The 22,008-nt window shown below is 53.7% G+C and overlaps 1 protein-coding gene across 1 annotated transcript; it reads left to right on the forward strand.

The window, feature by feature from the left end:
- Positions 1-5,043: 5,043 nt before the first annotated feature.
- On the forward strand, positions 5,044-20,061 carry LOC142003441 (G-protein coupled receptor 54-like). Its single transcript, XM_074980400.1, has 8 exons — positions 5,044-5,075; positions 9,745-9,854; positions 10,348-10,415; positions 10,860-11,250; positions 13,102-13,226; positions 13,662-13,797; positions 14,691-14,929; positions 19,279-20,061. Exons 1-8 carry the CDS (start codon positions 5,044-5,046, stop codon positions 19,636-19,638), a joined length of 1,461 nt encoding a protein of 486 aa, XP_074836501.1. The 3' UTR covers positions 19,639-20,061.
- Positions 20,062-22,008: the final 1,947 nt, after the last annotated feature.

Genomic DNA, 22,008 nt, shown 5'->3' on the forward strand with positions numbered 1-22,008 from the left:
GTGGACATAATATACCTAGATTTCCAGAAAGCCTTTGACACGGTCCCACACCAAAGGCTTTTATGTAAATTAGGTGGTCATGGGATAGGAGGAAAGGTCCTTTCATGGATCGGGAATTGGTTAAAAGACAGAAAACAAAGGGTTGGAATAAATGGTAAATTTTCACAATGGAGGGGGGTAACTAGTGGTGTTCCCCAGGGCTCAGTCCTGGGACCAATCCTGTTCAACTTGTTCATCAATGATCTAGAAAATGAGGTAAGCAGTGAGGTGGCAAAGTTTGCAGATGACACCAAGTTGTTCAGGACAGTCAAAAGCAAAAGGGATTGTGAAGAACTACAGAAAGATCTCAGCAAACTGAGTGATTGGGCAGCAAAATGGCAAATGAAATTTAATGTGGGTAAGTGTAAGGTAATGCATGTTGGAAAAAATAACCCAAATTACACGTACTACATGATGGGGTCAAATTTAGCTACGACAGATCAGGAAAGGGATCTTGGAGTTATAGTGGATAGTTCTCTGAAGACATCCACGCAGTGTGCAGCGGCAGTTAGTAAGGCAAATAGGATGTTAGGAATTATTAAAAAAGGGATCAATAATAAGACAAAAGATATCATACTTCCCCTATATAAAACTATGGTACGCCCACATCTCGAGTACTGCGTGCAGATGTGGTCTCCTCACCTCAAAAAAGATATATTGGCATTAGAAAAGGTTCAGAAAAGGGCGACTAAGATGATTAGGGGATTGGAAAGGGTCCCATATGGGGAGAGGCTAGAGAGACTGGGACTTTTCAGTTTGGAAAAAAGGCGATTGAGGGGCGATATGATAGAGGTATATAAAATCATGAATGGTGTGGAGAAAGTGAATATAGAAAAATTATTTACCTTTTCCCATAATACAAGAACTAGGGGACACCAAATGAAATTGATGGGTAGTAGGTTCAAAACTAATAAAAGGAAATTTTTCTTCACACAGCGCACAGTCAACCTGTGGAACTCCTTGCCCGAGGAGGCTGTGAAGGCCAGGACTCTATTAGGGTTTAAAAAAGAGCTTGATAAATTTTTGCAGGTCAGGTCCATAAATGGCTATTAGCCAGGGATAAAGTATGGTGCCCTAGCCTTCATAACAAGGGCAGGAGATGGATGGCAGGAGATAAATCACTTGTCTTCTGTTCTCCTTCTCTGGGGCACCTGGCATTGGCCACCGTCGGCAGATGGGATGCTGGGCTTGATGGACCTTTGGTCTGACCCAGTATGGCCATTCTTATGTTCTTATGTTCTTATGTTATGTTCTTATACTGTGTGCAGTTTGTTCACCCCATCCCCCCGATATACTGGAATTGGAAAAGGTGAAGAGAAAGGCTATCAAAATAATTAGGAGTGTGAAATCTGAGGAAAGAGTAAAGTGACTGAGACTTTTCAGATTGGAAAAGAGACAATCAGGTGGTGTCTATAAAATCTCAGCTGGTGTGAAGGGAGTGAATAAGGAAATGTTATTTAATCCTTCCTGCAACACAGGAACTAGGGGCCACCCAATGAAATGAATAGGCAGAACCCCTCATTGGCTCTTTCTTCAGCAGTAACAGCTCATTGAACCCCTAAGGTTTTGTGTGTGTAGCTGAGGCTGTGCATTGCACTGTGTACTGATTTGCACTGACCATGCAGCTCACTTGCACCCTCGCAGTCTCACCCCTCATTGGCTCTGGCACCCCTCCCCTGTAAATTCAAACTCCTCCCCTAATTTCAAGCCCTGGGGAAACACTGACCCACCACAAGCCTTCCAGTGGTGCAAGGAAGCATTGTGTCACACGAGGTACAGTCAACCTTTGGGGCTCTTTTCTAGGGATGCTGTGAGAGTCAAAACTGTAACAGGGTTTTAAAAGGAACTAGATCAGTTCCTGGAGGATGGCTCCATCAGTGACGATCAGCTAGGCTGGGTGGGGATGTTTGGAGCATCTCTAGTCTCTGTTTGTCAGAAGCTGGGGGTGGATGACAGGAGATGGAGATACAGATATCTTAGACCTGGAAGGGACTTGACACATCATCTAGTCCAGTCCCCTGCACTCCCAGCAGGACCTACCACCACCCTGACAGACTCTCAGATTTGTTTTTCAATCTAACCTGCCCCAGACCCTTGAAAGGCCCCCTCAGGAACTGAATTTACAACCCTGGGTTTACAAGGCCAATGGTTTAATCAACAAGCTTGTTCCACTGGTTTCTTCTGAAGCACCAGGCATTGGCCACTGTTGGAAGACAGGACAGTGGTCTAGATGGACCATTGGGCTGACCCAGTGTGGCTGTTCTTATGTAAAAATTAATAATAAAAGTGCCAAATACAGAAGCTCTTGTCTCAGGGTAGTACTGATGCGAGATAATGACCTTGGCAAATATCATTGCTGTGGGTATCATTCGTTACCTGTACTGCTGTAGGCCTACATGCTTGGAGACCTAGGGATGAGAAGCTCTAGAAGCGTCAGGTATTTATTGCCATGGTGAGTGAACAGCAAGGAAAAAGATAACATTCTTATAATCTTCAGGGGGCATAGATGGGGAGAGGACACTGTCACAAGCTGCATGGGACGTGGAGGGAGAAGTTCAGGCTGCTGGAAGAAGGAGTCTGGAGGAGGCACTTGGTAGTTAGTCTGTGTGCACGTGGCTGGCATGTCAAGGCAAATAGATCTCTTAACCCAAAGCCAGCTTAGTTTTTCAAGCCTCTTGGGAAACAATCCCTAGACACAATGAGCCTGCTGTGCTTGACTTCTATGGTGTAACACCTGGTTGCTCTGCATGTGCAAGGAAAGTCAGTTCTCTGTCCCTCTGGGACCCCAGCTGGGAACCCCCCATCCAGCTAGAAGCAGACTGTTCTTGGCCCTGTTCAAGGGAAATCACTCCAAGTAATTGCCCTTGGAGCACAGCCCAGGCAGAAGGGGAGGAAAATGTGTTTATTAGTAAAATGTTCTCTTTGGTGTGGTGCCTGGGCTGCTACAGCTCAGGCATCCCCAGCTAGCTGTCCCCATTCCCTTGAGTCCCATTGTACCAAGCACTCGCCTTCAGAGAGCAGTCACACAGGCTGGAGGCCAGTGGCAATCTGTCTCTGTGGGTGATTTTATGTTGCTTCTGCAAGGACAGACGGGTTAGCACTTGGACGGGGAAAGCCCAGGCTACTGCGAAGACTGGGGCAGCAGCTCAGTAGACAGCAGGGGTGGCAGAAGCTGCCTAAAATGTGCCAAACCATGGCCCTGCCCCCTCACGCTGCCCTTCCCCTCGAAACCATGATCCAGCATCACCACTTCCCCCACATCCCCTTAGCTCCACTCCTTCCAGTGCCCCGGGAAAGGGCACGTCCCTTGCAGTCCGTTCTGACCAAATCTGTCCTAGGAGGCGCTGTGCTGCAGGGGAGAGGGTCAGGGCTCGAGAGGGAGCACTGGCCCCTTGCACAGCACTGGCTAGAAACCTTCCTAAAAGAGTCACTGCAGCTCAGGCAGTGACCTAATCAGTGCAGGCATCCAGGCCAAGGAGCATGCGGCAGGTCAGACTGGCTCAGCCACTCTTCCACCAGAGCAAGCAAGTCCTGTCCACAAGTGGTTTGCACCAGTTTGAAACCGATTTAAATCAAACCTGAGCAACTTGCCAAAGCTGGCACCTGATGCCTATGGAAATTCCCACTCTCCTTGGCTGCTTTGCTAATCCCGGCACGAAGGACCAACCTCCCGGGTCTGAGAACACTGACCCGTCTGCTACATCTGGCCTCCCTGCTGCCGGGGCAGAGGAGAAAACCAGTTCAGCCTGTTCACGAAGCGGCTCTGCTGGCATGCTGCATCTGGGGCAGACTTGCAGCATGCCCCTGTTCAGTTGCCCCACCTGCCCCCACAGAAGATGTGCTGCTTTAGCTGTAGCATGGTCCAACAACCCCTGGTGGGGTGCAGTTAGACTGGTAGAGAAGTGCGCATTGTTATGGTTTATTGGTGCATCATGGTAGGATATAGGCACCCCAGTGGTGGAGTGTGATCCCATTGTGCAAGGCTCTGAACGTTATTTATTAGGTGTATTACAGTAGCGTTAGGAGCCCCAGTCAGATGCAACATCTGACAAAGGGGGGCTTTGCCCACAAAACTTACATTCCAATGAAGCTGTTAGTCCATAAGATGCCCCAGGACTTCTTGTTGTTTTAGCAAGGGGACTGACCCCCTTCATGCTAGGTGCTGTACATTATCTATTAGGGATATTAAAGGAGTGCTTGGAGCACCGGTCAGGGATCAGCCCCCCCATAGTGCCCAGGCCGTGCACCTCCCTGCCAGTCTGTGGCCAGGCCCCCCACTGTGCTGGGCACTGCACAAAGGGAACAAAAATATTGTCTTTTTCCCTAAGACCTCCCAGAGCACAGACCCAGACAGACAGATGCCTGGGGAAAGTATAAAAGAACAGTGCTATGCTACTGGCCAGCAGGGAGGGCAGCGGGCTTAGCACTGCAGCTGCCTAACCATTGCACGTTTCTCACAGGCAGCCTGGCAAAGGAGAGTCAGAGGGCAAGCAGGAATGAGGGCAAGGGGTCCATTTTAGGGAAGTTCCCAGGGTGAGAGCAGAGATCAAAAGCCCTAAGAAGCAGGAGTGGACTCGGGCTGGCTGTGGATGAGAGGCAATAGGTGGGGAGGGGAGGGGATATGAAGGGCCCTGATGGTGAAGACAAACAGCCTATACATGATGTAACAGTACCAGAGAGTGAGCCACGTTAGTCTATATACTAGAAAAAGCAGTCTAGTAGCCCTTTAAAGACTAACAAAATAATTGATTAGGCAGTGAGCTTTCATGGGACAGACCCACCCCTTCAGACCACAGGTTCTGGTACGGCTGTGGTCTGAGGAAGTGGGTCTGTCCCACACAAAAGCTCATCACCTAATAAATTATTTTGTGAGTTTTTAAAGTGCTACTGGACTGCTTTTTTGTTTTGATCCTATGCATGAGGCGCGAGAGAAGGGGCAGCCTGTGGGGGGCGGTGTGGTCCAGGAGGTGCTGTGGTGAAGGCCACAGGCCAACCAAAGGGTCCATGCAGCAGCCTTCTGAGCAGCTGCGAGTGAGGTGAGGTGGCGTTTGTCCAGGCCACAGTGAGAGGAGCTGGCGTAACGGAGATGGGCGATGAAGAGAGCCTGGAGGAGCACTTTCACCAGATGTTGGGCCAGCAGGGAAGGAATATGAGTGACGCTGCTATCAGGCACCTTTACACTGGAATTGCTGGCTCCACACTGGCAACTAGACTGGTGTAACTGCCTCAGGAACAGATCACACCCAGTTCCAACCTGGCGACCTTCATCAGTTCCCAGGAACGGCCTCTGCTGTAGTTCTTAGTCACATGCACCCCCAGCGTTGCCCTCCCCCACTCATTGTCGGTGCCATGCCACTTCTGGCAAAGGTAGGAGCAGTTCTGCCTCTCCTCCAGAGCAGCCAGGGCCAAAAGCCAGGGCCATCCCAAGGAGGGGTAGGTCACCTCCCTTCCCCCCAAGTGCCCCAGGCAGAAGCCCCTGGGTAACTCACCCCTGTGCCACAGGCCCCAGACTGCCCCCCATGCTCACCTGAAGGGCCAGCAAGCAGAGGGTGGGAGCAGAGCAGGGGGAGAGGGTGGTCATGGGAGGAGCAGAGGCTGGAGTGGGAGGGGCATGGACAAAGAGGGGCAGGACAGGAGGGGTTGGGGCAGGGGCACATGGTTGGTGCCACCCTCCTCCCAGAATCCCTGAACCAGTCATCTCTGGATGGACAGTCCACTGATGACGGACACATGGGCCAAACAGGACCAATCTCAGAGTGTGAGATGGATGGGGGCTCCCAGGGGAGTGTCTGGGAGGGAACCAGCTGCACCTGAGGCCTGGCTGGAATCCCCAGATAAAGCCAGGACAATCTCAGAAACAGGGAGGTGAGTGGCAGCCTCTTAACCTTTCAAAGCATTGCTGAGCCCTGTCTTAGCATCTGCCCCACCCTGTCCCCGGTGCTGTCCAGCAGCTCTCAGAACCCTGCCTGAAATGGGCACGAAGGCCATGGCAGGGGCTGGCAGGGAGACAGATTCACGCTAGCTCAGCCAGGGTAGTGTCCCCACTGATTTACAGCATCTGCGCATGTTTCCAATGCAGTGCAGGATGAAATACTGCCCTGGTGGTGCCAGCAGAGCTGGGAATGAAAATTGGATTTGGATTGGTTGTGATTTGTATGATTACTTTTATGGCTGGAAATAAGTTGTCAGAGGAGAGTCTGTGTCTGTCCATCTGTCCAGCTCTCCCGATGTGTGCCTGTCTCACACATACTTCCTGCACACCCTTCTCACTGAGTACCGCTCTTGGATTAGCACCTGTCACTACAGCAGCTGAGCCAAGAGGCAGAAGAAAGGCTTTTCATAGGTAGAAGCTGGGACAAGAGCCCTAGAGAGCATGCAGTGCCCATTAATTACTGAGGCAGGAGACAGAGTCAATAAGGGCTCTATGAGAGCAGAGCTTCTTGACACATGCTGCAAATTGGCTAGTGATAAAAGGCTGATGAAATCCACAGGCCCAGTCGCAGCAGCTCTGCAGCCGGGCATGTGCATCCACTAACAACCCTCCAGACTTCAGCCCTTTGTTGTGACAGAGCAAGGGAGAGGAATAGGAAATGGGAAGCCAAGAGACCCTGTCGCTTCCCAAGGCGAGGATGACGGCTGTCCCCAGTAAAAAAGAAGATGTGTTACGGGGACTCACGAGGGAATGCATTTCGCTAGGATCCAGACTGCCCTCTGTGTCTCACTTTGGCCCTTGGGCAGTGCTTTTCAAGCTGTGTGCCATGAGAACTGTCAAAGTGTGACCTGAAATTTCATCAGTTTCCCTTTGTCCCTGCTCTTTGAAGAGCCACCCCAGGGGGACATTGACAATCCCATGCCGCTCAAGCAGCAAGGCTGCCTGAGTGCCAGCTGCCATGGGGCTTGTCAGTTTGTCCCGGTGGTGGCTCTTTGCAGAGCGGCTGCAAGGGTAAATGCCGACCCCGCAGGAGCCCTTTCACACCAGGCAGCAGCTGAAATGCTGCTTCCCGGCTGAAAGGGCAGGTGGGGAGCACTCCCCTGTCTTTCCTGTGGCAAGTGGGGGAGGGCAGGAATCTGTTGAAGCTGGGAGGCAGTTTAAATACTGGGTCCCAGCTCCAATGGGCTGGTGGGGAAGGGAGCCTGCTCTCTGGATCTGCCCACCCCCCATGAGTAATGGAGTAACCCACTGAAATTTTCCCCAGCAGGGCGTTGAGCAGATTTTTAAAACAGCCTGTGCTCGCTGTCGAAGACTGTGCCTTCTGCGGTGGATATGAAACATTACTGCCTTTGGATCCTTGTTTAGCTTGTCATACGCACCACTATGCTGCAAAGCTCTCCAGTCAGACCGTAACCGTAGTAAATGTGGCGGTTAGGAACAATCGGTTCAGCTGGGAAAAGTGGGTGTGCGGGGGAATTGTGTCCCGTTGAAGTGTGCTGTGCTGCTGAAAAAGCTGGGAACCACTGCCCTCAGGGGTGCTGTGCTGCAGGGACTAGGGGTCAGTGGGGGGGTGCTCTCTTCTCCTAGTCTGTGCTGGTTCTGCGTACTGAAGAAGCAGGGCAGGTAATTCAATAGGGGGCACTCTCCCCCTCTGACGCCAGTGCCCTAGTGCAGTGCCAGAGGGATGGGTGGGTCCCCCGGTGGGATCCTCTGGAGCCAGACATATCTCCCCTTGTTTGATTTGCTGCTACAACTAATGGCAGGGCCTTGGTGCTGGGAGCCCCTTGGCAACGTTCCCAGTTTGTCCATTCTTGTGCTAAATAAATTTTGTTATATGCACTGAGCCATGTGTGGATGTGCATTGCCAGTAGAAACAAAAAATCCGGCTGGGTGGCATTTGAATCTCTCCTGGGTGGCTGCCCAAGCGCTCAGCATACAGGAAACACTGCCTCCTGGGGTTTCCTGGTCCCTGCCTTTGGCTCACAATCAGTTAGGTCTGAGGCCTGGCCCGTGTTGATCTAACACTAAAGTCACTGGACTCAGTGCAGGGGGTTCTGGGTGAACTGTATGGGCCTGAGCTAGACAGTGGGGTAAGGCAGCTGATGGAACAGTCCCTCCTGTCCGTACATGCTGTGATACTCTTCCCAAAAGACGATTGTCAATTAGCTCTGGTTAATTAACAAGGAATGGGCATAGCTGGTTCCCAGTCCAGACGGGAACCCACCATCGCCAAAGGGGTGCCTAGGGGGGGTCTGTGCCTGGGGACTGGGAAAGGATCCCAGGAGCATGGAGGTTGCATGGGTAGAGCCCTGCATGGATACAAAATTTGTATCAGCAGAAATGAGCCGCATGTATTTGCATCCATACCCACAGCTGTGGATCTGGTTATCTGTGGATTTGCAGTGCCCTGTGAATGGGGTGTGTGTGTCTGGGGAAGAACCCAGCAGCTCAGGGTGGATCCACATGGTGGGTCCATTTCGGGGGAAGGATCCCAATGGCACAGGGGCTGCAAGGGACATCTGTGTCCCTGGGGCAGATCCCAGCAGTCCTGAGGTCAGGGGAGTGTGTAAACTACTGTGAGGGGGGAGCATGTTCCAGGGATCTGGCAGGGTTTCCTCACTGACCCACAAGGGCTCTCAGACCTCTGGTGGTTTTGGAAAAGAACATGGTGGGGTCCTGCTACAAACACACAGGGGCCACCCCGGGAATGGTCCAGGCTAGAATGTTATCAGCTGGCTGGTGAGGATTTGCCTTCATTAGAGCTGGCAAGTGCAGATCATTTGATTGTCCTGTTGCCTTGGATGGTGCCATAACCCACCTTTCCCAGACTGTGCAGCCTGACAGTGCTGTAGGTTGGGGTGAGGGGAGCCTGGGAGGTTGAAAGCAACCTCCCTACCCTCCTCGCCCCCCATGCATGCAAAGAGCTGGGGTCGGGGGGTAGGGGAGGTGTTGCTAGGCTGTTGCCAGGAGTGTTCCGCTCTGTCTGTCCTGCTGCTTTGATGGGCCTGTGTCCTGTGGCCTCAGCTTCTCCACCCAGCTGGGTGGAGGAAATAGGAGAGGGCCTCAGCAGCCGGTGGGGACGCTGGTGGGGAGCAGATTCCAGGGGTGTGGCAGAGAAGGGGAAGCTGAGGTCAGTGCAGAACTAGGGGGTGCTGTGCTGCAGCGAGTGGGGGCTCGGCAGGGGGCGCTGTTTGGCAGTGGGGGGGTTGCTCGGCAGGGGGCGCTGTTTTTCAAGGAGGGGAGGGAGTTAGGCGGGGACGCTGTGTTGCAGGGAGGGAGTTCGGCAGGGGGCGCTGGGGGGCTCGGCAGGGGGCACTGTGCTACAGGGAGGGGAGGGCGTCCCGGCAGGGGGCGCTGGGGGGCTCGGCAGGGGGCGCTGTGTTGCAGGGAGGGAGTTCGGCAGGGGGCGCTGGGGGGCTCGGCAGGGGGCGCTGTGCTACAGGGAGGGGAGGGAGTTCGGCAGGGGGCGCTGTGTTGCAGGGAGGGAGTTCGGCAGGGGGCGCTGGGGGGCTCGGCAGGGGGCGCTGTGTTGCAGGGAGGGAGTTCGGCAGGGGGCGCTGTGTTGCAGGGAGGGGGTCCCGGCAGGGGGCGCGGAGCTGCAGGGAGTTGGCGGGGGGCTCGGCGTTGCAGCGAGGCCAGGGGATTCTCCCCGATACTCTAGTGCAGGTACGTGCATTGCTCTACTAGTTCTGAAGCCTGGCGGCTTCTCCCGGCTAACGGAGCTCCGAGGGGCGGTGAATTTACGAACCTTTTTCCTGGAACCATTTTCCCAGCCCCCCCTTCCCGCTCGGGTCGCCCCTCTATCTCACGGAGCTCTTGGTGCAGTCGGACACCGCCGCCGATCGCCTTCCCTCGCGGCTCTGCCCTGTGCGGGGCCAGGCACGTGGGGCTCGTGCACCAGGACACACCGGACAAGGGCGGGGCGGGGGGGGCGGTCCTGCCAGCTGAGCCCACACGAGCAGCGTTCAGACATTCACCCACGCCCCGATTCCAGCCCCCCGAGCGCGTCCGAGCCGTGACTTAACCAAGGTCACTCACCACCGGCAGCAGCGGCGCTGGCTGGGCAGAGAACTCAGGAGTCCCACCCCCCGCCCCCGGCTCTAACCACTAGTCCCCGCTCCACTCCCCACTTTAGTGCCCCTACGCTATCACTTCTGCCGGCAGCAAAACCGCTTCGAGCCCGCTCCAGCGGACCCCGCCTGGCCCGGGGGGCTCGTCCATTCCCTCCCCGCGGTGCCTGTGCGCCCCCACCGGGAGCAGCCGCACCCTCTCCCTGGGCAGGCAGCCGCCGCCCCCAGCAGCCAATCGGAGCTTGCTGTCTGCCCCCCTCCGCCCCCCGTTAAGTTCAGGGGGCTCCGGGCTCCTCTCTCTGCCAGGCTGCAGAGCCGCGCGGGGATGGGAGCGCGCAGCCCGCCGGCCGGCCGCTAGCCCCGTAGGGCTGCAGGTGAGAGACACCCCCACCCCACCCCACCTCTAGCAGCTAAACCCCCGCCCCAAACCGGGGGTAGACCCAGTGTCCGGCGCCTCCTACTCTAACCACTAGACCCTTCTCTCCCCGGAGCTGGTACTAGAATCTGGGCGGACTGACCCCCAGCCCCTCATTCGCGGAAGTCGGGGGAGGCACTCGGCACTGCACCACTGGCATAGCCTGAGCGAGCTGATACCCAGCAATGCCTGGCTGGGCTGGGAGGGGTGCCTGGAGCTGGTCACAGCTCCGTGAGTGAACCGAGTCGGGATGGTTGCGGGACAATCCCAAGCACCGGGAGCAGCCTGTTTTGGGGCAGGGGGAGTGTGACGTTGCTGACTCTGGCTCCTCTACCCAGTCTCGGCTGGATCAACTGCCACCCCTTGCCTCAGTTTCCCCTCTGTTTGATGTTCCCCCCCATAGTGCAGGAGCGGGGCAGCACTGGCACACTGGAAACCGGGCTTGGTCCTGGCTCTTGCACCTGCCTGCCCCTGGGCTCGGAGCCTGGCAGGGTGGCTGAGGATGGATTCAGAGCCCTCCTCGTCGGGCAGCTGGCTGGACAACATCTCCTGGGCACCGGTGCCCACTTCTGCCTCCCACCCAGACCTGAGCGCCCAGGGAGGGCCTGGCAGACGGGGGCTGTGGATCTTTAACAACAGCGGGGAGGACACGTCACCCCCCTTTCTGACAGACGCTTGGCTGGTGCCGCTCTTCTACGCCCTCATCATGCTGCTGGGGCTGGTGGGCAACTCGCTCGTCATCTACGTGGTGTCCAAGCACCGGCAGATGCGCACAGCCACCAACTTCTACATTGGTGAGTGCCCCCCCACCCCAGCTGTGCCCCAACACCTGGGTCTTCTCATCCCAAGCACACACCCCCACCTCCGTAACCACCCACAGGCGGCTCCAACCTGGCACCTCCGGAGCCTCTGCAGGTTGAGCTAAAAGCTGACTTGCTCCCAGCTAAGGCTGCAGAGGAGACTGTTCCTTCTCTGTGCCTAGGTGCCGCCCCATTAGACAGCGATCCACACCTGCTTCCCTATCACCTGACACCCCTCTCCCAGCTGGGAGCCCTAGTGCCAACCCCCTACCCCAGCTGGTGCCCCAAAACCTGCCCCTTCTCATCCCACACACCACCCCTTCCCTGGCTGGGAGCCTCAGTCCCAGCCCCCTACCTCTGAGCACCATCCCTCCCCTGGCTGGGTGCCCAGTACTGCCTCCTGTGTCACAGGCACCATCCTTCCCCCAGCTGGGTGCCACAATGCCAGCACCCAGTTCAGCCTCTGCACACTAACCCTCTCCATCCCAGTGGGTCCCCCTGCCTCAGCTCCAGCACAGTCCAGCCCCTCAGCTCCTGGGTGCCTCCCCATACACTGGTGAGTGCTCCAGCTCTAACCCCACCTGCCCCAGAGCCTGGGTGCCTTCCCCCCACCGGCACGCTGCTCCCCCGTACCAGCCCCTACGCACCACTGCTGGCCTGAAAGACCCCTGTCCACGAGTGGTCATCGCAGCTCAGCAACGCACACTGCCCATTAGTCAGAGTGTGGTGCCGGGTTCTCCCTGGCTGGTGTCCCTCAGTCCTGACCCACAACCTACTGCTATCCCAGCCCAGGCCTCCCTGAGCACCCCCAGCTCTGCAAACCCCGCCCCCCCGCCATCATAACAGAGAAGGGCCAGGCCTTTTTAAAGAGAGACTATCCAGAGGCCTCGGAAATCCAGCGCTGGCTCTGGGGACCCCACGGGGACTTGGACCAGTGTTAGTGACTTAGATATGGGGGTTCTGTGGGCAAGGGGTTCCCAAGACACCACTCCCTGAAAATCCCAGCTCTTCAGAACCCAGCCTGCTCTCAGGTCTTGCCAACAGCTGGGACTCAAACCAGTACTGGGATGCAGCTGTTCCCTGTCACCCAGTGCATGGCACTCAAGGGTGCCCACTCGCAGCAGACCTCAGGGTGGGACCTGCTGCCCCAAAGACACTGACCTGGGCATGTGGGCTCTGAGCCTGCCCATGAAGGGGTGGCTAGGCTGGGCTGTGGGTTTTGAGCCCAAACAGCACCTGTGTGTAGGAATTTGAGCCCTGCCTGGGTCAGCTTTCAGCGGCTGTGCCAGGCACATGCCTTGCTCCTGTTCTCTAGAAGTTAAAATGTCTGGTGGAAAAGGGACATTGCAGGTGCTCGAAAATCCCCCAGCAGCTCAGATCTTGGGTGGGCAAGGAGCATGGGTTTCATTAAACAGGGCAGAGCTGACAGGGCACAGCAGGCAGGTGTCTGAGAAAGGCCAATGCATGTGATCCGAGGGAAGAAAGGTACTGGGTCCTATACCACAGACAGCTCAGATTCGTATCAGCTCTGTGAGGCCGAGGGAGGGGATATGGGGGTTTGGAACAGTGAGGAGGTTCATGGGAGCAGTGCTGGGAGCTGGTAGGATGTTGGGAGAACAGAAAAAGGGCAGTTTGAGGATGCAGTGAGGGGGTCACTAGGGACCCCTATATATGGTAGGACAGGGGCTCTGGTCACGGGAAGAGCAGGAGGCTGGCATCTTCAAACCGCAGTGGAGAATGTGGGGCTGACAGGTGCCCTGTCCAATAAGCCAGCTCCTCCCCATATCTTTTCGCCAGTCCCCACCTTAGCTCCACCCCTTGATCCCAGTGCCATGTCTGTTCCAGCTAACCTAGCAACCACAGATATCATCTTCCTGGTGTGCTGTGTCCCCTTCACCGCCACGCTCTACCCCCTGCCCAGCTGGATCTTTGGCGACTTCATGTGCAAACTTGTCAACTACCTGCAACAGGTGGGGCTGATGGGCTGGAAGGCCTGGCTGGGGTTGGGGGGTGTGTCTGGGGCTAGCTGGGGGGCCGGCATGGGACTGGCTGGCTGGGTGCTTTTGTGGGGCTGGGGGGTTTGTGTGGGGCTGGCTGGCTGGTGGGATTGTGTGGGGTTAGGGGGCTTGTGTGGGGCTGGCTGGCTGGGGACCCTGGGTGGGGCTAGCTGGGGGGTTTGAATGAGGCTGGCTGGGGTGCCTGCCTGGGTGAATGTGTGCATGGGAGCCCTGGGGAGGGATGTGTAATAGCTGCTGATACTGGGAGCGTTGTACAGACCTGGGGCCCTGCTCTGCAGTGGGGTGGTGCCTGGCAAAGGGCCCTGGGCCCCCACCTGTCCCTTTTGCCATGAGGGAGGGGGAGACTGGGTGGGGTTGGTGTCACTGGGTCGCCCTTGCTCTCTGCAGGTGACGGCGCAGGCCACCTGCATCACCTTGACAGCGATGAGCATGGACCGCTGCTACGCCACCCTCTACCCACTGCAGTCACTGCGCTATCGCACCCCACGCGTAGCCATGGGTGTCAGCGCAGCCATCTGGGTCGGTGAGCGGCCAAGTTGGAGGACAGCAAAGGGCTGGGGACGGGGCCTCCCGTGGCTTGTGGAAGGAAGGGAGGGGGACCCATGTCCCTGAACATGCATCCAGGAAAACAGTTCTTCATGGCTCTTGTAAACGGCTTCCCAGGGATTACTGGCCTGTCCCTGGCCAGGCCTGAGTCACAGCCCCATGCCCAGTGCCAGGGCTCCTCTGTGAGCTCTGAACAAGGCAGAGGAACTTCATATTTGTGCCTGGTGTCTCATGAGCTGTTGATTCTTCCACTGTCTGTTCTGGTTCTAACCCCCCAGCACCCACAATCTGTTAATTTACCTCAGTCCCAATGGACTTCTGTGCCCAGTGGGAGCTGCCCTCCCCTAGCTCCGCCAATGACCCTCAGTCTCATGTACAGCCCTCACTAGTCCAGCCCTGGGATCCCCCACAGCGCCGCTGGCACCTCTCAGTCTCAGCCCGTACCCCTCACTAGTCCAGCCCTGGGATCCCCCACAGCGCCGCTGGCACCCCTCAGTCTCAGCCCGTACCCCTCACTAGTCCAGGTCCGGGATCCCCCACAGTGCCGTTGGCACCCCTCAATCTCAGCCTGTACCCGTCACTAGTCCAGCACTGGGATCCCCCACAGTGCCCCTAGCACCCCTCAATCTCAGCCCGTACCCCTCACTAGTCCAGCCCTGGGATCCCTGGCTCAGTGCTGCTTTTGCCCCCAATTCCGACCCAACCCCCACCCCACCCCCAGCAGTCCTACATGCCTGAGTTCTGGCTAAACCGAGATGGATGCTAATGCTCCGGTAAGCAAATGGGGCGGGACATGGCCAGCCCAGCTCTCCTAGTGCTCAGAGCACTGGCCTGGCCCTGCCTGTCACTCCTTTGTCCTCCTGTCCCCAGGCTCCTTCCTCCTCTCACTGCCCATAGCCATGTACCACCGCACTGAGGTGGGCTACTGGTACGGGCTGCGCACCTACTGCATCGAGGCTTTCACCAGCAAGAGCCAAGAGCGTGGCATCATCCTCTACACCTTCCTGGCGGTCTACCTACTGCCCCTGCTCACCATCTGCCTCTGCTACTCCATCATGCTCAAGCGCATGGGGCGCCCTGTCGTGGAGCCCATCGACCGCAGCTACCAGGTGAACTGGGGCAGCCATCTGGGGTGTCTCTGTATTGAGGTCCCTCTCTGCCCCACCACCAGCCCCAGGATTTTTCTCCACCTGGCATGGAGTCCTCACCCCCCACCTCCCCTGCTCTAACCACGAGAACTGGGTGGCCAACAGGTGGTCCATGGGCCAGAATCCAGCCCGCCAACAATTTTTATCCAGCCCACGAAGCCACCTCCCCATGGCAGCATTTTCCCCAGGGCAGCTTGCAGCTCCGTTCCTGCAGCCCAGCCTGAGGGGCAGAGACCAGCTGCAGAGCTGACCATTCAGAATCCATCCTACCTGCCCTACTCGCGAAGCCCTCAGCACGCACCCCTCCCACACGGAAACGGTCCCCCAGAAGCCTCAGCCCAGCCGCCTGCCAACACATTCTCTCAGGGCAGTAGAGGAATGGCAGACTCTGGGGCACAGGGAGGGAGTGACAAGATCTGGACCAGGACCAAGGCAGCTCTGTGGGGAGTGGCTCCCTGGGGCAGGATAGCTATGGGGGGTGTGCGGGAGGAGGAGCCAAAGTGGGGTGTGGTGGAGTGGTAGTGAGGGGCACAGTGTGGGAGAGCGGGGTGAGGTGCATGGAGGTGGAATGGGGGGTTGTGGTGAGGGCATCGCGAGGCAAAGTGGGGGAGTCTGAGTTCCTGTAAGAGGTGGGGCAGGGATACTGAACCCAATCTCAGCAAGTGCCCCTGGGGGGTCACTTCCCTGCCCCCACCTTGCACTCTGTTTCCCTTTGTTACAAGGCAGTATCAAGGCAGGACTGAGGGGATGCAGGAAGAACTGGAAGTGCTAATAAATAAATACAACTATGACATTGTTGGCATCACAGAAACGTGGTGGGATAATACCAGTGATTGGAATGTTGGTATGGAAGGGTATAACTTGCTCAGGAAGGATAGATGGGGGGAATAAGGGAGGAAGTGTTGGCTTGTATATTAAAAATGTACACACTTCGACTGAGGTGGAGATGGACATAGGAAACGGATGTGTTGAGAGCCTCCGGATTAAGCTAAAGGGAGTAAAAAACAAGGGTAATGTCCTGCTAGGAGTCTACTACAGGCCACCTACCCACATGGAAGAGGTGGATGAGGCTTTTTTTAAACAATTAACAAAATCATCCAGGGCCCAGGATTTGGTGGTGATGGGGGACTTCAAATATCCAGATATATGTTGGGAAACTAACACAGTGACACACAGACTATCCAATAAGTTCTTGAACTGCATTGGAGACAACTTTTTATTTCAGAAGGTTGAAAAACCTACTGGGGGGAAGCTGTGCTAGATTTGATTTTAACAAATAGGGAGGAACTCGTTGAGAATTTGAAAGTGGAAGGCAGCTTGGGTGAAAGTGATCATGAAATCATAGAGTTCACAATTTTCAGGAAGGGTAGAAGGGAGAACAGCAAAATAGAGTCAATGGATTTCAGGCAGGTGGATTTTGGTAAACTCAGAGAGCTGGTAGGTAGGGTCCTGTGGGAAGCAAGACTGAGGGGGAAAAACAACAGAGGAGAGTTGGCAGTTTTTCAAAGGGACGTTGCTATTCCTCCGTGTATGAAAGATAGAAAATATGGCAAAATACTACCATGGCTTAACCAGGAGATCTTGCATGATCTCAAAAGAAAAAAGGAATCATATAAAAAATGGAAACTAGAACAAATTACGAGGGATGAATATAGGCAAACAACACGGGAATGCAGGGGCAAAATGAGAAGGGCAAAGGCACAAAATGAGCTCAGATTAGTTACAGGCATAAAGGGAAACAAGAGGGCTTTTTATAAATACATTAAAATCAAGAGGAAGACTAAGGATAGGGTAGGCCCATTGCTCAGTGAGGAGGGAGAAACAGTAACAGGAAGCTTGGAAATGGCAGAGATGATTAATGACTTCGTTTCGGTCTTCACTGAGAAGTCTGAGGAAGGAATGCCTGACATGCTGAATGCTGGTGGGAAAGGAGTAGGTTTAGAAGATAAAATAAAAAAAGAACAAGTTAAAAATCACTTAGGAAAGTCAGATGTCTGCAAGTCAGCAGGGCCTGATGAAATGCATTCTAGAATACTCAAGGAGCTGATAGAGAAGGTATCTGAGCCATTAGCTATCACCTTTGGAAAATCCTGGGAGACAGGAGAGATTCCAGAAGACTGGAAAAAGGCAAATATAGTGCCCATCTATAAAAAGGGGAATAAGAACAACACAGGAAATTACAGACCAGTCAGTTTAACTTCTGTGCCAGGAGAGATGATGGAGCAGGTAATTAAGGAAATCATCTGTAAACACTTGGAAAGTGATAAGCTGATAAGGAACAGCCAGAATGGATTTGCAAAGAACAAATCACGTCAAACCAATCTGATAGCTTTCTTTGATAGGATAACGAGCCTTGTGGATAAGGGAGAAGTGGTGGATGTGGTATTCCTAGATTTTAGTACAGCATTTGATACCATCTTCGCATGATATTCTTATCAATAAACTAGGCAAATACAACTTAGATGGGGCTATTATAAGGTGGATGCAAAACTGGCGGATAACCGTACTCAGAGGGTAGTTATTAATGGTTCTCAGTCCTGCTGGAAAGGTATAGCAAGTGGGGTTCTGCAGGGGTCTGTATTGGGACCAGTTCTGTTCAATATCTTCATCAACGATTTAGATACTGGCATAGACAGTAAACTTGTTAAGTTTGCAGATGATACCAAGCTAGGAGGCATTGCAACTGCTTTGAAGGATAGGGTCAAAATTCAAAATGATCTGGACAAATTGGAGAAATGGTCTGAATAAACAGGATGAAGTTTAATAAAGAAATGCAAAGTGCTCCACTTAGGAAGGAACAATCAGTTTCACACATACAGAATGGGAAGCGACTGTCTAGGAAGGAGTATGGCAGAAAGGGATCTAGGGGTTATAGTGGACCACAAGTTAAATACGAGTCAACGGTGTGATGCTGTTGCAAAAAAAGCAAACATGATTCTGGGCTGCATTAACAGGTGTGTTGTGAACAAGATACGAGAAGTCATTCTTCCGCTCTACTCTGCGCTGTTTAGGCCTCAGTTGGAATATTGTGTCCAGTTCTGGACGCCGCATTTCAAGAAAGATGTGGAGAAGTTGGAAAGGGTCCAAAAAAGAGCAACAAGAATGATCAAAGGTCTGGAGAACATGACTTTTGAAGAAAGGCTGAAAGAATTGGGCTTGTTTAGTCTGGAAAAAAGAAGATTAAGGAGGGGACATGACAGCGGTTTTCAGGTATCTAAAAGGGTGTCATAAGGAGGAGGGAGAAAACTTGTTCTTCTTTGCCTCTGAGGATAGAACAAGAAGCAACGGGCTTAAACTGCAGCAAGGGAGGCTTAGGCTGGACATTAGGAAAAAGTTCCAAACTGGCAGGGTGGTCAAGCACTGGAATAAATTGCCTGGGGAGTTTGTGCAATCTCCATCTCTGGAGATATTTAAGAACAGGTTAGACAGGTGTCTATCAGGGATGGTCTAGACACTACTGCAGGGGGCTGGACACGGTGACCTCTCAAGGTCCCTTCCAGTCCCAGCATTTTGTGATTCTGTGATGGTCCAACATGCTGGGTTTTGGTAGGGTGCCTTCGCATGCCGCTCTTCCTCCCCACACAGAGCTGACAGGTCAGTAGCGGTCTCACAACATCCCAGCTCAAGAGTCTGCTCAAGTAGATACAATGTGGTTATTGTTCAGCTGCTGTTATGTGATGGACATTGTGGGAGACAAAGTCGGGAAACCATCAAAAAGTAGGGGCCTCAGCCTGCTCTCTCTGAAAATAGAGGACTCTGTCCCATGTACCCTGCCTGGCTCTGAACTCACTGCAGCGCTAGTTTCCTGCCTATCTAATGATATGTTTCCTCAGCGACTTATCCAAATCCATCCCAACATGCTCGTAGGTTTATTTCATTTTTTGGCAGCACCCACTGCTGCAAACAACAGGTTTCAAGACTGAAAAGTGTTAAAACAAAATAGAACATTAATTGGGCTACTTTGCGTTGCTACAGCTACTGCTGGAGCAGATTTGGACTATTTGTGCAAGCCAAAACCATGCCAGATATCTCCCTGAGCCAGATTTCTGCACTGCTGAGGATGCTGAATGATCTTAGATCAATAAAATATCAATATATGCTACATTTTTCTGTTTTGAATGATTATGCTGTCTTGTGTTCGGCCCCCAAAACATGTAAAAAATTGCCTTGTGGCCCCCGATGCCAAAAGGTTGACCACCCCTGCACTAGGCTCTCCACTCCTCCCAGAGCCAGGGCTAGAACCCAGGTGTCCTGGCTCTTAGCCCCCCTGCCCTAACCCAGACCTTTCTGTTCCTGCTCCCTTCTCTTAGCAGGTGCAGCACTTGTCTGAGCACTCAGTTGCCATGAGGGCCAAGGTGTCCAAGATGGTGGTGGTGATTGTAGTCCTCTTCACCGTGTGCTGGGGTCCCATCCAGCTCTACCTCCTCTTCCAGGGCTTCTATGGTCGCTTCCAGGCCAACTATGAAACCTACAAGATCAAGACATGGGCCAACTGCATGTCCTACGCCAACTCCTCCATCAACCCCATTGTCTATGCCTTCATGGGTGACAGCTTCAGGAAGTCCTTCAAAAAGGCTTTCCCCTTTCTCTTCCGGCGCCGGGTGCAAGATGGTGCCGTCCTTGCTGGCTCCCACAATGCTGAAATGAAGTTTGTCACTGAGGAGACCTAGATGCAGCCACACCAGGATCCTTACGGACTCCCATTCATGCCAGCCCTGTCTGGCTTGCTCCTTCTAGGTGTGGACACCGAAGTGGTAAATCCAATGTGACTGCCTGGCCACAGTGACGCGGCTCAGGGCAAGAAGCACTGGTTAGCAGAAACTGTGGTGACTGGTTCTTCAGAATCCCTCCCTGGAGAGGAGCCAGGGCTCGTCGAGGTAGGAGTTCTTCCCAAAGCGCCGTCTTATCTGAGGTTCCTCTGTGCTCGGGCTGAGGCATCCTCACAGTCCAAATACTGAGGAAACCAGACATGAGCAAGATACTTTGGGAAATGTGGGTCCTGGGGTGCTTAAGCCAGATGACCTTCCATCCCCTCTGGCACGTTATCGTAGCCATGAACATCCCTTCGTGGCACCATGGGGACCTGCCTGAACACCTGAAAATAAAGCTGTTTGGTTTTGTAAGACGAAACTGACCTGATGTAGGGGGGAGGCATCTAGCATGTGGGGGGCTCCTATGCCAGATTGGAAGAGTGAGATCAGAGCCTAGACTCTAAACTTGGGGGCACACGGCTTAATAACTCATCCAGGGTACCTGGGCCGAGACCTGCTCCCAGGCTTCTCTGCCTCAGCCCCTGAATAGCCCTGGAAGAGCAGCTGCCTGTTGTCTCTAGACCACAAGGCTTCGCCAGATCTGGCCACCTTGCAGGTCCTTTTATAGATCTTTGTTACTCCCATCAGCTTCCCAGCTAGGCCTTCGCCCCAGCTCCCTGCAGCCAATGGTGTTTAAAAACACAGCAACTAGCCAGTGACAACCTGTAGGCCTGCTGGCTAAACCAAAGCAATTGCACAGCCAGCTGGGGCGTGGGTTCTGTGCAAGGAGGGGTGGGACCGAGACGGACAATATCTACCCCATCCTTGCAGTCACTGGGGCCGTCGTACTGTGGGGCATAGGGTGGGTCAGATGTAGGGTGCCTGTGCTGGGCCTGGATCCTGCTCCAGAACCTTTTCCAGGGGACCTCCTCAAGCAGCAGATGTGATAGGCCCCATCTTGGCAACCTTCAAAGCTAAAAGCAAGAGCTGCTGGAGATAGCAAGAGCTGCAAAGTCCAGGGTGGAGCTGCCACAGCCACATGTGCTGTGTGGGTCAGACACAGAGATGACAGTCATGTTGTTGCCACAGTCACTGTTCCAGAGGTGAAACGCACACACACCACATTCTCCCACCGATGTCCCTCCCATGGCTCTTTCCTCTATGGTAAACCCACAATAATCACAAAATAAAATCTCGCCAAATGACTCCCTTCATCCAGCAATTTCAGTGTCTGACAAAATCTGCTGAGGTTGTGCTGAGTTGATGAGCAGGATGGGCCGAGGAGCATGTTTGTAGTGATTAACTGGACCATTTCTGTCGGCAGTCCCCTGGAGTGTGTTGGTTTCACATTGCTCCACAGCAGTCGAAGGCTGCCAGCAGAGAAACAGCAGTATTGTCCACACTTGCATTCAAAAAGCGTCTTGTGTCCCAAAGCACTAGGATCCCCCAGATGCACTTGGGAATAGGCAAGGCCAGCCCTGGTGCCAGAGAAAAGGGGTCACAACTGGGGAACAAGGCTGGTTGGAAAAATTAAGCTGGCTGGAAAAATTAAGCTGAAACAATGATCCATCAGAAAATGCCATTTTTGGTAAAACTGAACTTTTTGACAAAAATCATACAGACTTTTATGAAATTTTGCTTAGACCATTTGAAAATGTCGACATTGAATCAAAAGTTTTGAAAATGTCAAAATTGCAACAGTTCCAGGACACAAACTTTTTTTTAAAGAACTTTTCATTTAGAATTTTACTTTTTTGTATGTTAAAAATCAAGGGTCAAAATCGAAATATTTGTACTTGTCAAGATTGAAACAGCTGGAATGCTCTTAGACTAACGTCCTCTTCTCCCAAGGAATACCGCTCTGATTTGCAACAGGGGTTTTAAAATTTTTTTTGCGGGTAGGAAAGGCCAATGTGACCGTCTCTGCGCCAATATACAGATCTGCCCCATGGAAACCCATGCAGTTCATTACTCCTTAGGGCACTTGCTTCCCTTATGGCTTGGAGGCTGGTGCAAGGAGCTGGTGCCTGCACTAGAGAGAGGTTTATTTTTAACTCCACCACACACTGCGTGCTAGCATTACAGCTTGCCTGGGCCAAACTGGATTTGGAGATATACCTATCTCATGGAACTGAAAAGGACTTTCAGAGGTCATTGAGTCTGGTCCTCTGCACTCACAGCAGGACCTATTACCATCCCAACCTCTTGAACGAAGGAGGTAGGGTCCTACAGACAACAGCTTCCTTCACTGTACAACCTTAGAGCATGTCCAACCCCTACACTGAAAAG

Source organism: Carettochelys insculpta, chromosome 29 (assembly GCF_033958435.1).
Source record: "Carettochelys insculpta isolate YL-2023 chromosome 29, ASM3395843v1, whole genome shotgun sequence".
Taxonomy (NCBI): domain Eukaryota; kingdom Metazoa; phylum Chordata; order Testudines; family Carettochelyidae; genus Carettochelys; species Carettochelys insculpta.

Excerpts from the sequence above, each read along its gene's own strand:
- LOC142003441 (XM_074980400.1), top strand. The coding sequence starts at position 5,044 with ATGCAGCAGCCTTCTGAGCAGCTGCGAGTGAG. Across the intron at positions 11,251-13,101 it reads AGCCACCAACTTCTACATTG|CTAACCTAGCAACCACAGAT; the intron begins GTGAGTGCCCCC and ends TGTCTGTTCCAG. Across the intron at positions 13,227-13,661 it reads TTGTCAACTACCTGCAACAG|GTGACGGCGCAGGCCACCTG; the intron begins GTGGGGCTGATG and ends TGCTCTCTGCAG.